Raw genomic sequence first — 18,254 nt, 5'->3', positions numbered from 1 at the left:
GTGCAAAATGTTAGAGTGTCGTAACCAGGTGGCATAGAAATTTGAATGAAATATTGAGAATGCGATAATCACCGGCGCGCACGGACACAATAAATATATCGGGTATATTATTGCGAATATTGTATTTATCCCGCCAGAGTACAGCACTGTATGTTAGGTACACAAAAGCTTTGCCGCCTTTTGCTATGTCGATTAAAACGTTTATTTTAAAGTACTTTAATCCTTTCATTATGTAAGCATTCATTTGTGTTGTCACATGTTTAGCATACTCGGGTGCAGAAATATTGGGAAAAATTGATTTCCATAAGATAAAAATACTTCGAAAACTATGGAATACGCTTCACGCTGTAAAATTTTCGAGCCAGTAAACGGTCGAAATGAAGCTCGGAACACTTCACACGTGAAGACTTATTAAAATATGGATTTCATACAGGTAAGATCTTCAGTCAAAATCAAGTTTATAAATATCAATTTATAACCACAGTTGACCAAATAATGCAGAACATAACCTAAAATAGTATTATTATTTTCAGGATAATCCACTAAATCCTTCCTTTTTCCTTTAAACTCGCACGACGATTGCGTAGAAGGTATTTTTGGTTGTAAATCTGCAACAATATTGAAAATTGGCGCTTTTTGCCTACATTGGCAATGTTTGTGTACCTTAGTTGTACCAGTAGCGCCATCTGCGCTGAGCTTTGCGTAGTATGCCCTATTACATATTTTTCACAATAACACGAGTCAAGTATAGGTATTTTGATTAAAAGCAACTCTAAAACTAGGTATCTGATTGTTCAGTAAGTGATGCGCTGTTGCTCTCGTGCTGCCTTAATCAATACCAGACGGCGCCGGCGCCGGTTTTAGAAAATGCATCCGGCGCCGGTATAGGAGGCATTCCCTATACTTTTTTACTACGTATATCTATGACTGTCATTGTCAGATGAAAAAAACAAATGTGAGTGGAGTGGTGAATTGGTGATATGTGGAAAAATATGGCTAAGGCCAAAAGTTGAATTAAAATCAAATAAAAATAATTGAGCCAATCAGTGTGGATAACAGTGTCTTAGCTTTTGCACTATGACCCATGTAGAAAAACGTCAGCCAAGGCCTGGAAGGGAGGCAATACATTCTGGTCATTTTATGGTGTCGCATTTTGAAGCAGAAGCCCAGGATGAGTTTGACGATTTAGCAGTCCCTGTACCAGATGAGGAACAAAATGTTCAGAAAGTTACGACCGTTGCCACTTACACGGTGCCCAGTTTCAAGGAACCTTTTCCGACTTTCGATTTACATGAAAGTAAACAACAACTTTCAATTGAGATATCTCTCACTAAGTTATTCAAATGTATGACCTTAGCGTACAGGTAAGTAAGTTTATTTACTTATAAATTATATACTTTGCTGAACAAAGAAGTAAAAATATTATGTACAATAATGATGAATAAAGATTATTCTCATATAATTCTCTTATGTTGGTTACTTATTATTTATTTTCTCATCATAATTGAAAATTTTACTTGCTATTCCCAAATATTAAGATATTTTAGTTTATTCAATATGAAAATGTTAGTTAAAATTGAGGAAACTGTATGTTTCCACTGGTTTAGCAAGCAAAGATAACAGGAGGTCATCATAGTAATATAAGAGACACAGGTCACTTGCTCAGATAACTTTGTCTACAAATAGGTACTTGGTTATTAATAAACATTTAGAATTTGGTTCTACATAAAAATAACTTACATAAATTTACTAACACCACAATTGACAATTAGATTTTATTTATTTTTTATAGTTATGGCCATAGACCATAGCTACCTTAGTAAGAAAATTGTATTTCATTACCTACTACTGTCTTTACAGGAAATGTTAAATGTATTCAGATTCAATGATTTTCTTCATTCATTTTTATTATTTCATAACAATTTAGCAAATTCTACACATATATGTAAATCTGTATATATACTTATTAGGTAACATAGTCACACTGAACAGTTATTGTTCATTTAACCTGCTAATTCTAGAAATAGCTTTTATAACTGTATCTAATCTCTGGAAAAAGTATTGCCTAAGTAGGAGTATACCAAACCGGTAAATTAAATATTTCTAATATTATAATATGCTGGGATTTTAATGGATAAAGTGATTCAAGAGGAAGGTTTATATGCACCCGTGTGGAGCTGCTACAATGGTATAAATCAATGTTGAATACAATTATTAACCAAAATATCCAATAATATAATTTACCAATGATATTTGGGCAAGTTAACAATCCATAATTGACACACATTATTGATTTTAATACTTTATTACTATAGATATATTACGATAGTAACTTATTTAAGGAAAAAGTTAAGTTCAGCATCAGCATTGTATAATATTTTCTAATAAAAAGCCAAAATACCAGATTTAGTCTAAAATGCTTTGAACTTTATCAATATTTTAACTTGGATGGAAATATGTATTAGCAGTAATTTATTTTCCTCCATACACATTGAAAGACCATGTATATAAAGATAAGATATGAGTACAGTTTGTCTCTTATCAACCTGTTATTTGCAATAAGCTTAAGATCCCTTTTGATAGCTACACTGATAATGGGCTTTACATTAGGTTGTCTGACAATTCTACATTTTCACAGTGCAGTCTCACCTAGTAGTCTGTACTTTTACATATTGTAATAAAATAAAATTTTATTATTTTAATAATGTATATTGTGAATTATTCCAAAGTTAAAATGATATTAATAAATTCGAGGACTTTTATAGTTAACATAATTATGAAAGCTCTTTTATTAAATGTCGGTTTGTGATAGGGATATTTGTAGAAGAAGCATGGTGAGTTAATTTTTACTTATGTTGTTATGTACATTTCTCAGACAAAAACTAACATCACCAAAATGGAATCGTTTCAAAGGTATAAAGCTACGCTGGAAGGACAAGATCAGATTGAACAATGTTATATGGAGGTGCTGGCATATGCAATGTAAGTGGATATTAAATTCTTTAATAAAAAGAAAATATCAGAATTGCTATGATTGATAAAGTGACAAATTTCTCATCATACTGAATGCTAGTCCATGACATATCCATAGATTTGTGACTTTATTAATGCTAATTTATTTTTATTTATTAGTTTTTAAAGAGCTGTGAGTGTAGTATGTAACATTTGGACAGTCAAATTATCATGTTCATCTTATTAAAGTGATAAAAACATTGATATATTATTGACCCCACAACCTGCAATATACTGAAGTCAAGGCGCATGCCAACTTTGATTAATGTTAATGAAAATTGATACAATGAAAATAAAATTTCTTTATTTTTAATTAGTATAATGTTTTAAGTAGAGGCCTTTGTCCAGCAGTAGTACACAAAAATGGGCTGTTAAATAAATCAACCAAATTTGGTGGCAGCTATCAATAACTCAGACTTTGTAAAGTCTTAATTGCTGTGTTTCACTGTGTAAAGATTCGATCTGTGTAAAGATAGCAAAAATGGAATTGCAAACCTGTACCATGGCCTCTGTTACCTATGATTTTACACATATAACTTCAATCCTTTTTGTTTCGTAAATTGAATAATTTACATTTTTTATGAATTCTGACTTTAGATATTGATAATCTAGAATTATAGTACCATATAAAACACCATTTTTCAAGATATGTATTTCAATATGAATACCTATTTAGTTTTACTATTAATATTAGTCATACTTAGTAAAATCCATGAAGATTGTAGTATATGTAAAATCAGTTTTTTGTTGGGTTCATGACTTTATGTTTTTAGAGCTTTATTGTCGTCACCCGGCAGAATAGAGTAGAATTTGCCCAAATAATAAACACGCACGCTTCCCGTGATCTCTTTAGTAGACTATATTATCGCGGCAATATCTTCGCTATTGATAAAGATTAGTAATTTTATACCCAAAAGCCTCGGCTCGGCTCCGATTAGGCTTCGTAGCGTAGGGTGTGTCTGTGCTAATCCACACAGCTGTTGTATGTAATCCTTTAATTAACACAATTTTTTTAAATATACATATCTGTGAAGTTGGTAATTTATATGTCCTTGACTGTTTATATTGTAATAACTAGTTCGTTGCCGTAGAAGTTAGAAGCTACGCTAATCGTCGGGTATATCTGTCACTAATAAAATTCACCAAATTTAATGTCTATTATAGCAATTTGTATGCAATCAATTTTGATATGGTTTCTTGCTTGATCTTTCAGTTTTTAATTGTCTGATAAATATCATTTGACTGAATCTAAAAACTGACTGGAGACTAAAGCTTGAGTCAGCTTTTTGAAAAACGAGTATTTGATGTAAATTGCACCTTGATACCTGTAAGCTAAGCATTCTTAAGAAAAAGAGTCCAGTCAGACTGACAACGAAGTGATCCCATAAGGGTCAGTTTTTATCTTGAGGTACGGAACCCTAAGATAGAAAGTAATCAATAGGCTATCAAATAGCAGATTAGATTGTTTTACACTAACATTATGTATTTATAAAAATGCATAATTTATTTTCCAGTTATAAAGAAACAAAATACTTTGGTGTGTCAATTCGCGTCACCATTAGATGTGGACACACACGTGAAACCCGAGGTAATGTTAGCGTTAATAATTCTATATGACAACTGTAGTTTTGAATTTGACTTAATTAATAGATTAGTATAATTTAAAAATATACATTTCAGACAACGATTTTAGAAGGTAAATATTGGAAAAGAAGAGCAGAAGCAGTAATAGCAGAATATAAAAAATGGCGAATGTTTCATATAATGCGCCTCTTTGGCAAGGGGGACACCTCGGTCCAGTACCCAGTAAGTACATACATTGACACGAAATATATTTTAAAGTTATAAAACGTGCTTTAACATAATATTATTATAAATGTATTTGTGATTTAGAATAGCTTTCAAGAACGAATAAAGTTTCGCTTTTGTGAGTGACAACATAAAGACGCACAGGATTATTTCTACACCAACTTAACGTTATTTTTCATTGACGTAACTACAAAGAACACATGTTACCACAGATATCGGACATGGACATGGACACGGCGGAATCGTTCTCCCAATGCAGCGAGCTGGCGGGCAACATGCTGACCGACGAGGACTACCTCAACTTCATGAGTGACACCCTGTTCTCTACCATCACCAGTCATCAACCCTTTGCCTTTCCCGATTGCAGAGAGATTGGTGAGCGGTTGCTTTTCATTCTCTAATACTTAGTGCAAAATGCTTCGGCTCTAAATTTTTGAATACTTTGATCTTATGTATACTTTCCTTCTACATGGTTTATAGTGGTTCTAAGATATATATCTTCATATGGTTTATAGTAAAAAAAGTGCTCCGACACTACAAAGTGTCAGTTTCAGTTACTTTTTAAGCCACAAGGCTTAAAAAGTAACTGAAAGATTTGGTGTGACATAGATTCACCTAGAGTCGCGACATTAACTATACTACTACTACTAACTACTACTAGTACTAACTATATACTAGTATTATTTAAAGTTGGTAAACGGTAGGACAAACACGCCACGCTACATCTAGTATATTTCCAATATAAAAATGCACGACCGTTGCGAACGCCGTCATTATCATCATACAAATTTCTTAGAGCAAGGATTTATTCCAAAATCACAGTTCATATTTATAAATTCGGCATTATTGCTTTTGTTAAAATTTGAAACATGATAATGATATCAGTATCAACATATACAGTTCTACTTTATAGAAAGTATCTGTCTTTCGAAACGCACATTTAGATCCATCAGATGTACATTTGTTTCAGTTGCAATAATAAATTTGACTCTTCCAAACCAATAGTCGAGAAGTTTATTGTAACTATTTTAGACAAGGTTTCAAGAAATCGCTTAGCGACTGCTAGTGACATTATATCATTAAATAAATTAGATTTATGTACCAACTTTTTTTCAACAAATGATTCAATTTGATTATTTATTCAGTCTATTGTAGCGTGATCCCGTATCGCGATCGATCAATTGGAAACGTTAAATTACGCTATTAAAACTAACCGATAAAATGTTTTTTTCGAAAATGTAACGTGTATTTGCCGTTATTTATTATTCCTTTACAAGCTTTTACTTAACATTGGCTGAAACTTCTGTAGTGTCTCTTGCAGAATTAAAATATTAGATTTGGCTTCAGTTCCGATAACAGTACATAATTCTTATATTATATACCAAGGATACAATTCCCTTTGAAAATAAAGGTTTAGTAATAAAAAATACTTTTTATGTTACAGCAAGAGGTGCAAGTTTGGCAGACTTCATACAACCCAGCTTAGGTCCACTTCAACCTAACTTGGACGATTATATGGAATTGGAGCCTTTTCAAGGTAATCATAAAGAGTTAACAACCTAGTCAAATCATATAAATTCAGTTGTTAACTACTTTAAACAAGATTTCAAGCATCGGAATGAATGGTTGATTAGAAAATGTATCTATAAATATGTAGGTAGTGACCACACAGATTGAGTTAGCGCCAAAGTTCGAGATTTGTGTTATGTAATACTATGGTACTATATTTTATACGTAAACATATATAAATATACATATGATTGATGAATAAACATACGTTTAGAAGTGAACTGAAAGAAACTTTGTTTTTCGGTTCATAATGGATGACGTCATTATATAACGTGCTGGGATATTACCCTGCTCGATGCTGCCTGATAACTTTGTTCACATTCACGTAAATATTTGATAGTAACAGTAATTACTTAATTTGTTCTGACGAGTTATCGTGACATAATTGATAAGAACTCTCAATCACTGCGAGCTAGAGGTCAAGGTGATTAAGAATATGCGCAGTAAAAAAAAACCGAAAAATGTATCTAACATTCACAAAACATTATCATATTTACATTTACACGCTGTATACAATATTTATAATGTGGGACTATGGCTTAGTACAGACGGTATTGGCTGTACTTGAGTATGTAAAAGATAAATCACATATCGAAACCGGAAATAGAATCTAAGAACGATGTAACTCTACTTTTGACATACGTCATGTGTCAGATAACTTGATAATGAAAAATATATTCATGTAAAGTCATCACTTATAGGATAATTTTGTTGTCCGTTTGTTCGTCTGTTAAGGTCCTTTTTTTACACAGAAAGCTTCATTATCCCATCGGCTTCATAGTGGTTAGGTGCCAAATCAAAGTCAAAGTCACTTTTATTCGGAAACTAGACCTTCACAGGATCCTTTTCACGTTAAATTTCAAATCATTACTATTATTAAACATGCGAAAGTCGGGCTAATCCGCTGGACGGATTTTGATGAAATTTGGAATGCATGTAGTCAAAGACCCGCGTTCAAACTTTATTTTTCAAAAATCCACCAAATGATTATAATGGGGGATGAAACATTACGCGGGAAATATAAACTGAATGCATATGCTAGATGCATCACCAAACACCAATTCCGGAAATTCGTGATAATAATGTTTCTACATGCTATTGGCGCAGTGGTAAAGTGCTTACCTCTAACCAAGAGGTCCCGGGTTCGATCCCCGGTCGAAAATGATCTTTTTCTGATTGGCCCGGGTCTTGGGTGTTTATCTATATATGTATTTGTTGTAAAATACAGTATCGTTGAGTTAGTATCTCATAATACAAGTCTCGAACTTACTTCGGAGCTAACTCAATCTGTGTGATTTGTCCTAATATATTTATTTATTTCATACCAAATTTCACCAAGATTCATTAATACATTTTGCGTGATTTAGTAAGAAATACCTTATAATACAAGTATGAGTAGGATTAAATCAATGTTATATAGGTAATTATGATTTTTGATCACCGAGACACAAGTTTAAAACCATAAGAATATTGTCTTCACTGCCTCACGGAGTAAAAACTATAAACAAGCCTTTTTTAAACATGATAAAAAACATTGACGCTTTATTTATATTTACTAGTTTCTCTTGATAAAAGACTTGACAATAATAATGCATGGCAATCAAGTCAAACCTTGCATCACTTAACGACATCTTTGTCGTAACAAAACTGAAACTTAGTATAAAGTCTAGCTTTGATGTTTAGCTTCTAAGTCTTTTAAATATATAAAGTTAAAAAAATCGGTCAACTTGTACTTAGTTCCCTAATTGCAGAAGTAAATATAACTGAAGCTAGTACAGAGTATAAATATTGCAACGAATTTACCAATACCGCGATATCAACCGCAATAAGTTCATGCGATTAAACCTACACCGTAGACACAGTATAACAAATATTTAGAACTAGCGCAGTGAAAAGAAATTATGATTTTTTCAAATGTGGTACTACCAAACAACACGAGCTCTCCCTATCTTCAGCTGAAAGCGGCTTCGCCAACATTGTGATTAGGTATCTCGCCATCTCTGGTTTCTTATAAGAACATATTCTTGGGAGCCATTGGAAAATTTTAAATAATATTAATTAAACTGTATTTGGGTGGTGCTCAATACTTTACTATTTCTTAAACATCCATCTAGTAATATACCCATACTGAATGTACTATTAAACGAGTGTCTCTTTTTTGTTAATGAAATAAGTTATGCATATGTTATGTATCTCAGAGCTCCTATCGACGCCCCGGCTGCCGCCAGTGCCCGAAGAAAGCGCTTTGTCGTCAGAAGAGCCGATGTACCGCAGCAGCAATATGTCGGTGGACTCGTACCCCGCGCAGGGTTTCATGTCCACCGCACATGCGCAGGGCACCTCCACCGTCACCATGCCCTCTAGTCAGATGACTATACACGGTACGATATTTTAGTATGGTTTTTGGATTTGTGTAAAGCATGTCTACTTCTCTATGTATTGAAATAGTCGATTACAACGGAAAAATAATTTTAAATTCGACTAGTAAAGCATTAGATACATAATTAAATCTTTTCAATAAGCGGTTTGTGCGGTTCCTCGAAAAATGAAAATTATTGTAACTTGCGTTGTAACTTGTTTTGTTAACTTGTTTTCAGGTGGAAATAACAATACTCAAATGATGTCAATGTCAGAGCAGACGGTGAAAAACGAGCAGATCCGAATGTACGATAGCGGACGGATGTACAACCAATCAGATATGCAGGACAACATGATGAATACTCAGGAAATGATGCCTTACCAGCAAACCTCGTATGGGAATTCTGCGCAGGAAGCCTCGCTCGCTGGCGTGTATATGGGCAAGCGCATGCAGTATGTCAATACGCCTAAAATTGTAACGCAGGATGGTTGCTACCCTAAATATAGTAATGCGGGTATGTACATTGTTTTCAATAGATTCAGTATTTTTGTGTGCCATACCACTTGCACAAGAATTAATGAATGAATGATCTTTATTGTGTATACATAGGTTACTAAAAGTATTTTTTTTACCTTAGAGTGTATTCACCTTCCACAGCCACAGCGGTGCCGCCATCGCAGACGGCGCCGGAGACGGTGTCGCTGCTGCAGCAGCCGTCGCACAACAAGTACGCGGCCACCATCGTGATGTCCGGCCGCGGCGGCTTCGCGAGAGAGAAGACCAGGACCAGGCTCGCGCACTACCAGTACCAGTACCTGAGTCCCGATCAGCCGCCTAGCTACGAGCCCAGGTACGTACATAGGCTGCGGTGACCGATTCCCATCAGGTGCGCCAGCAGCGCAGCCGCTGCAAGATCATGCTCAGGCAAAACTTTAGTAACCAAGTAGTTAAATAGGTTAGTCAGCTGTGATTGTGGCATAGCTTGTAATAAAGAAAACTAATTTTAAATTAACTATAATTTTCTTTGACATTGCCATAGCAAATGGTGAAGCTTGGTTGATAAACACTCAGTGTTGCCAGTACACGGCGCCCATTTATTTTGCACTCTTCATAGATGTGCTGTATGTGTTTCATCTTTTATGAAAACTTCACACAATACTTACAGTTGCCCAAAATATGCTGGGAGCCAAGGAACGTGCATACTTAACTAGACAAAAATATAACATATAACAAGGGTTTGTTTATGCCCAGGCCAGCGCAGCGGGCGCCGCCGCCCATGCAGTACCTACCCACGCCCGTGGACTCGTACAAGGCGAAGACCTCCAGTGCCCCCTCGCGCTCCTTCAAGATGCCCTCACCCCCGCTCGCGCCCTCTACTTCCCAACAGGTCACTATTTTACTATTTACTCTTTGAGAATAGTAAAAAACCGGATGCTTTATCTAAATCAGATTTTCCTTTTAATACAGTTCGTTGATCGTTTGCGTCATGTATAATTCCTTGTTTGCTCACATTTTAGAACATGTATCACGTAAATTAGTTTGAAACTATGTATCATTTACGTTATACCATACAGAATAGATTGGGATTCTAATTACAGAGATTATTTAAATTCTATATCTAATTGAGAAGATTCTGTGCAAAGGATCTGTCCAAGTCAAAACAAGTAATTTATATATATATTATTATAGCAGGTCAGTGTAGCGTCTTCAGGCACCGCGTCGGTGGTGACGTTGCGCGGGAAGCAGGAGCAGTTCCGGTCGCACAGCTTGCCGCTGGGCGCGCAGCTCAACCCTGATTGGTCGGTGAGTGCGCCGCCCGCCCCGCCCCCGGCGCCCGCCCCCGCCGACACCGCCAGCCACTCCGCTAGGGTACGTATGCTTCATTGATAAACTTGATAAGGTCTAGTCCTTGCAGAAAAGGCTGCGGTGAAGTTTGTTGCGACTTTTCTTCATTTGCGTTTTGGAAGACGTCAGTAGACTTAGTTTTAAGTAATTTTTTGATTTCAAAAATTTATGTATATGTATCATCCTAAGTTAAATAAAGAATTTTGAATATGAATTATCGAATTGAATTTAATTCTGGTCAAGTTGAAGATAATTATTGAAAACTTATCACATTTTTTTAAGTATAGAACTTGGAAGTAAGTAGCCGCTAGTTCCTGAATGACTTGTGTTTGCAATCCGCAGGCGCGTGAGTCGCACCCGTCGGCGCTGCGCATGCGCTCGCGGTCGACGTCGAGCGGCGCGCTGGGCGACGGCAGCAGCGGCCGCCGCCCGCCGCCGCTCAACAGCGTCGCCTCCGAGCCCAGTCTGCCGCAGGCCAGCGTCATGCTGGCACAGCTTCTCTCCGCGCAGCTGCGTGAGTCATTCATTTATTTATTTAAAAATAGGCTTTTGTTCGCGGCTTCGCTCGCGTGGTGACCATAGCACGATTCAGAATCGCTATTGCTAAGCACAACGCCATCTATCGAATATATGGTAAGTTTCATTTCTATGAGATTTTTTTTAAAGTATCACCTATTTGAATATTGGGTGTACGTAGTCTGTTTGCTTTTTTAACTCTTAAATTCTTTGTAATTATTTAAAAAATACATATATATATTTTAATTTTATGCACGCACAGTACCATCGTTATAAAGTGTCATTGACTATCATACATTTTAACCAAATCCTACGGAAATAGTTTTTAAACTTTCGGGATCAAAAGTAACCCATGTGTTAATCCAAGGTACCAGTTGGCCCAGCCGTTCGAGCGTAATGAAATATGCTCACAAACTTTTGCCTTTATAATATTGATGGGTAGTGACAAAACATAAGCTTAAGTTTAGTTTGTAAATGAGTAACGGGGTGTAGTAAATTGTGTATATATTCCAGCGTCGAGCACGAGCCCGAGCCCGAGCAAAGCCGCGAGCGAGGAGCGCGCGGAGGCGCGCCACGCGCAGCCCTCGCCCATCGGCAGCGACGTCATGTCTCCGCACCACGTCTGTTGCCTTTCTCACTCCTCCTCTCCTCCTCCAAGGGTTCTAACCGGTCGCTTTGTCTCTCTCATCTCCGCATGCTCCCGCATTCGCACTTGTGAAACTGCGAAGTCCGGGGTCAGCGTAAAAAACATAACCATACAATTTTAAATATTGGGCTAATATTGACCTTTTAACTCCTCTCCCTTTAGCTTCACGTAAATTCTTAGCACCTAAAATCTTATTTTTTTAAAATATTGTCTTTAAATACAGGTATAAATAACAGATTATATATTATATAATCATATCAAATTTACGCCTCGTTTCGATTCAGAAATAGCGCGTTTGACGAAAAAATAAATACCCGTGATAACTTGCTACAATGGTCATAATTCGCGATTTTTGCTGAACCCCTCCTTTTTCACACGTGATTATTAGACGACCTCTTTTTGATTGATGTGTGTGTGTGTGCGTGCAGTCGCTGTCGCCGCCGCTGTCGCCGACGTCGGAGCGCGCGGCGTCGCCGAGCGCGCGGCGCACGCACCTGCACGCGGAACAGAAGCGCCGCTACAACATCAAGAACGGCTTCGACACGCTGCAGGCGCTCATACCGCATCTCAACGCCAATCCCGCCGCCAAGGTACTACTTTACTTTGATTTTTATATTTCATACTTATTTTTTGTTACTTCAATAACTAAGTTCTGTCTTTTGCAGAAACACGATTCGTTTGTATGTATGATAGAAAAATATTTTTTGAAGTAACCTCTACTAAAACGGAGTTGAGACGTTCTAACGAATAAAATACTTTTGTATATTTGTTCACGGCTACTCGAAACGATATGCTTCTTCTTCTCATGTGGGGTCAGCGCAAGTTAACTCCTTCCATTCAACTCTGTTACTTGACATTTCACTTAAGACTCCCTATTCATACTTTCCCTAAAGCCCTCTTCTTTGGTTTTCCTCTATTCCAACTACTATTTATTTTCTAAATTGTGGTATTCTCAGCCAGTGCCCTCTAGAAAGTTTCCAGAACAAAGTCTCAGCATCAAAAATTTACAGTCAATCAATATTTTATTTTTAGATAAGCAAAGCGGCCATGTTACAAAAAGGAGCAGAATATATCAAACAGTTAAAAGCAGAGAGAAATCAAATCAAAGAGGAGATGGAAAGTCTACGGCAGCAAATCGAATATCTAAATAATTCAATCTCGTGAGTATATCTCTGCTATTAAATACATTGGACAAGATAATGTAATTTCATATGATGTGAACATTTCAAATTTTAATTGCCGATTCAAATATTCCCTCTGGGTATGATATCGTTAACACTCGTTAATAAAATTGTTTTGCATTTAACATGTTTGTGCACCTTTCCTCACGATGTTTTTATTGAACAAGTTCTATATAGATTTAATACATAAGCCAAATTGGTATTTGTATTCATGAGGCACGAGTACGACTCGAACCTGGGGCATTTTAACACTACACCAATCGTCGCTTTAATGCCCTTGTCATTTAATACGACATTCGTCAAGCATAGATAAAACTTATTGCTTTTTTTGTGAATTTCTAATATGCATATAACTTTTTTCAAAATAGAGTAAACAGAGACTACAGACAATAGTATATAATAAAGTTTATAGTATTCTCAGTTTACTCAATTTTAAAAAAAGTCAAACATTATGCCCGTCCGACATATTTATCAAACAACACAAAAGAAAACGCGTCAAGCGGTGTTGTCAGTTCTCATTTCGAAAAAAAAATGTCGGAATACGGGTGTGCCGCGCGGGGTCGCGGCGTCGCAGTAGCGCCGCGACGCCGCGACGCCGCGCTACAGCCGCCGGCCGCCCGCAGCAACTGCCACTCGCTGCTGCCGGCCACGGGCGCGCCGGTGTCGCGCGCGCGCGCCGGCCGCCTGCGCGAGATGTTTGCGCGTCACGTGGCCGCGCGCACGCTCGACAACTGGAAGTACTGGCTCGTATCCTTTACAGACTGATATCATCATGTCGCACACCTTTATTTGTTGCATGTTAACGGTTATATATATGATGAAGATATAGAATACTAGCTGGGCCCCGGAGCTTTGCACACGTGGAAATTTTGAGATAAAAATTACCCTATGTGTTATTCCAGGTTAAATTCTACCCGTGTACCAAAATTTCATAACGATCCAGAAGATTTTGCGTGAAAGAGTAACAACCATACATAAATATAACAAGCAAATAAGAAATAATTTTCTTGGAATATAGTTAAACAAGTTAGATCATTTAGGGTAAGTTGCACCGTCAAATTTAACGTTGATTTTAACTGACGGGCGCGTCGGTTAAAATCAATGTTGATGCACAATGATGTGCCAGTAATAACAAGATATGCTACAAATAATATCTTCTTTATATTTAAAATTTTTCGTATACATTCGTTTTAGTCTTGGTACAATCTTACCGTAAAGTTTGCCCTAAAATTGTTATTATAGAACCTAGTTTATAAAAGTGAAACTCTCAAATTTTATCATGCGAAGAAGAAAAAAGTTGTGATGTAAACAATTACACAACGTCTGGGTTAATAAAAGTTAATTAGTCAATTTTTTTTTAATATTCAAACGTGACCGATAAAGCTATTACGCCCACAAAATACGTGTTTTGTTATCTTTCTTAGAGACAAAAATTAGATAACATTGTAAATGTAATTAAATATTTACCTATTAATTAACTTTTTTATATACTTAAAAAACCAGTTTTCATAAAAACACTTGATGTGATAGGCTAAGCCATGAATAATACACTTGAACATTTGACGTGCAACAGATAGTTCATTCGTTTTACTACAGTTTACATGAGTGAGATTGATAAAAAAGAGCTTAACGCGTGTTTTGCCATACACAATAAACAAAAACATGACATGACTTTTACAACTGGGATAATTTGTTATTTAATATGCATGTAATTATTTTCGAGAAATAAATAATTCTTATTCTTAACTACCTACCGCCATGTTCCTTAACCGATGCCAGTTCAGCATAGTGGCCGCGGCGCTGGTGGAGTCGTTTAGTTCGTGTGTGTCGTGCGGCAGCGGCGCCGACCTCGTGCGCACCACGCTGCTGTGGGCCGAGCAGCACTGCTCACTCGTTGAGATGAGACCCGGTCTGTATACATTATCTGTGGAGTTCTTCCTGGTTATCACTATTGGCACGCACATGATCTTTGACGACATCAAACCAGCATTTCTTGCGTTTGCCTCTACGACCAGGACCAGGCGGGAGCGGCAGCCAGACATTTGTTCCCTACGTGATGACGGTCTAAGCAAAATGTGACCGTGCCAGCGCAGGCGGCACTCTTGGAATTGTTGAATTAAAGTATACGTACACAACTTTATATCATACTCCAAGCGCGGAGAGGTGCTTGTGTACTGAAATACAGTTTTCGCTTATGTCAGACACCAATATCACAGTCTTGTTTTATATAAAAAATTCTCATGTAAGCTGAAACTAAATGTTTAGTATACAATGTGGAAAAATAAAGAAATTTTTAATTTGAAATAAAATTTGCAGCTGTACTAAACTCGCTGCGAGTGCTGTGCACGAAGACGGACATCCTGACGAACCCGGAGCGGCTGCCGGAGGAGGCCCGCGCGGCCGTCGCCGGCAGCGCCGGCGTCAAGACAGAGCCCACCTAACCTACCCCAGCCTCCGCCGGTATCCGACATCCTCACTTTACCAGGACCCCCACGAGGGGCCCATTCACGGTCTGCTTTACCGTATTGTAAAAACAGGTCTGCAGCACAGTGTGTTGCAGTAACTATAAGTGTGTGCGAGCTATCCTTCTTCGTCGAAACTTGCACGGCAAAGTTCTATGCAGTGTGAATGGGCCCCTTTAGGGGCAGTTCAGAGCCGCCCAACATCGCTTCCAGACCATCTCACTTTATTTAAGCAGTGAAACAGATTTCTAGTCGACTTACAGCCAGCGGTTCTCAATGAGGTGCATTTAGTTGTATATTTATAATTTGGGCAGATAAAATCTAATTTTTATTTGTAGCAGCCTCACACCTGTCAAGCCCGTTCTGAAATAGATTATGCTAAAGGCTGACATTAAGGGTATATGATGAGAAAATTACAACTATCACACGGTTACATACCGCCTAGTTCCAGCCTTAATTTCTAGAATTTTCACTATTATATATAGGCTCTATCACTTTACCTTTTCAACACTATTATTACTACAGCAGTTTTTTCTTCAAGATATTTTTTTTATGTTACTTTTGATGCCACCAAGCATCAATCTTAGGTATGGATCCCATATAATTCTCGTGGCAAGTCACGGTGAGAGCGAGACATCAAATCAGACATCACAAATACTCATGTTTCGGTCATTGGGACTTACTTAACTTTATAGAAGGATAGAACATAACATATAAAAATAGCTTCATGCTAAATATTTTATGCCTTAATATCATTTTTACTTTTAATTTTCTTCCTATACTCGAAATCGCCATGTAAAATTTCATCATTATTATTTGTAATAGAATATTATATAGAACTGTAGCCCAAAATCAAATAATTTTAAAACTAAATGAAATTTCATGTAGAACTGAATAGCTATATTACTTAGGTGACTATGTTTTATATTATATTATTGAAATCTCGCCTATGCCAGGGCATCCTAAACTTATTTGTACTGAGACTCCCTTGGGTCTTTGCCATTTTATTACGAAGCCTCTCAACGCAGTCCCCAAAAATACCATTTTTAGGTATGAGACTAGTAACAGGTTATTAGGAAGACACGAATTGGACATTTATATTTTTTTATTAAATGAGAACAAATTCAAAATGTGAGCATAAATATAAAAATAGATATTTTCTAACTGGCTGCTAATGAGATGGATGTACTTGTTTAAAAATTGCCATTATCATTTGTTTGGGGTACAAACAAACGGGTCACTCTTGTTTGTCTGGACCCCTGCGTCGCGACGCACAGTTAGGGGATCACTGGTCTAGGCTATAACGAATCATTTCAAAAATTACAATGTTTTATGTATGGATCGGTGGTGATGGAAAAAAGTCCTGTATATGGTACCGGCAAAGAGGCATATCCTAGATTTAGACCCTCGGATAAGATAAAATAAATGTTATATGGATGTGACAGAATCGTATATTGTATTGAATGTATAATTTACTGTACGATAGATTTAATTAATATGTTTGTTCTGTTACATCCAGATTATGTTAAAAAATACCTCATTTAATTGTCAATTCTGATGCCATGTGAAATGAAACTCGGCTGATGTTTTACAAACTGCGCGCTGATATATGGTACAACATGAACATGTTTTACTGACAATTGAGTAATCATATAGAGTGACCGCTCTTTCGGTTACAGGGTTTTACAGTAAATACTAATATATATATATATATATATATATGTTAAATAAAATGAGAGTCCTAAATTATACATGTATGTGTAGCGGTACTTAAGTATTATATTGTCAGACTGTATCACTTATTTGAGAAACCAGTCGAGGATCACATGTACATTATTGAATTTGTTCGAGAATTTTGTTGTGCAACTTGTTGGTGTTCACTTTTGATTAATAAATCTAAATTCAAAAACGCACAATATTCCGTATCCTAAAATGGCAGCTGTATGCCCATGAGACTTAAAGATCTATATATTATGATAATATACTGTAAAAAGTACAAAACTACGATAATTTAGAGAATTACTTATATAAAAAGACGAATTTGAAAAAAATCTTATGGATGTTCGAGTAATGTGTACTATGTATGCAATATATGTGGCCTGTGGAGTGCCTTTGTACACTTATAAAATATATATTTCTTGTCTTCAAAATAATTGAAGTAATGCCTACTTATATTTACCAAAGATTTTGTCAGCATCAATTTGTTACGGACCGTCGGCTCACGCACGTGTGATAATAATATTGTGTGGAGCATTGAGGTGAAACGCTTCCGCCCGTCCCTTCCCACTTCATGTGAATACCAATATAGTGGTTAAGAAATAATTCAGCGTGTTGAGATTTCATTAAAATTACGTATTTTTTAAGTAAATTGACGTAAGTACTAGGAGTAAATATTTTTATATGATTTGTGTTGCTACACAAATGTTTTTTATATTACTATATAAATTGGTGCCAACGTAAATATTGTTGTAATTGTTATGTAGTGATATAATTTTATAATATATCGTTGACTCTGGTAGCACTTTGTCTGTTTGTAGCGCCGCCAGCGCCGCAGTGTGAGCTTTAAACGAATTATGTGCAATTGTTGTTCTATTGGAAATATAAATTTAAAAATATATTTCTACATGTCTTTTTAATTTCACCCATTATAATTTTTCATACCTTTTAAAATGTAAACTAAGATCTATGCCCCATTACTCAGTCGTGCTCCGTTGCGATGTCGCACCATGCTCCTTCGTCCGTTTTTCCTATACGTTTTGACATTTACAGTTAACAGCACATCAAGTTACCCTGCATGAACCTCCATGGCGCGGTTCGAACCAGTTTGCATTGAATTTGGGTAGGTCGATGTGCTG

At 36.5% G+C, this 18,254-nt stretch overlaps 1 protein-coding gene across 3 annotated transcripts; it reads left to right on the top strand.

The window, feature by feature from the left end:
* Positions 1–885: 885 nt before the first annotated feature.
* Mondo (mondo) lies at positions 886–18,016 on the top strand. 3 transcript variants are annotated; one of them, XM_053769740.2, is made up of 18 exons: positions 886–1,364; positions 2,876–2,982; positions 4,527–4,600; positions 4,693–4,818; positions 5,034–5,196; positions 6,266–6,358; positions 8,589–8,771; positions 8,988–9,263; positions 9,407–9,599; positions 10,001–10,136; positions 10,442–10,618; positions 10,937–11,108; positions 11,624–11,730; positions 12,185–12,346; positions 12,789–12,916; positions 13,561–13,684; positions 14,717–14,846; positions 15,254–18,016. In XM_053769740.2, exons 1-18 carry the CDS (start codon positions 1,078–1,080, stop codon positions 15,376–15,378), a joined length of 2,763 nt encoding a protein of 920 aa, XP_053625715.1. In that variant the 5' UTR covers positions 886–1,077; the 3' UTR covers positions 15,379–18,016. The 3 variants fall into 3 exon arrangements, with proteins under 3 accessions (XP_053625715.1, XP_053625714.1, XP_053625716.1); XM_053769739.2 differs by having other exon boundaries at positions 10,439–10,618; XM_053769741.2 differs by lacking the exon at positions 886–1,364 and adding an exon at positions 2,636–2,834 and having other exon boundaries at positions 2,914–2,982; positions 10,439–10,618.
* Positions 18,017–18,254: the final 238 nt, after the last annotated feature.

The sequence above is a fragment of the Plodia interpunctella genome, chromosome 3, assembly GCF_027563975.2.
Source record: "Plodia interpunctella isolate USDA-ARS_2022_Savannah chromosome 3, ilPloInte3.2, whole genome shotgun sequence".
In the NCBI taxonomy this organism is placed as follows: domain Eukaryota; kingdom Metazoa; phylum Arthropoda; class Insecta; order Lepidoptera; family Pyralidae; genus Plodia; species Plodia interpunctella.
Note: the sequence above shows the minus strand (reverse complement) of the source record. Positions and strands in the feature narration are given on the sequence as shown.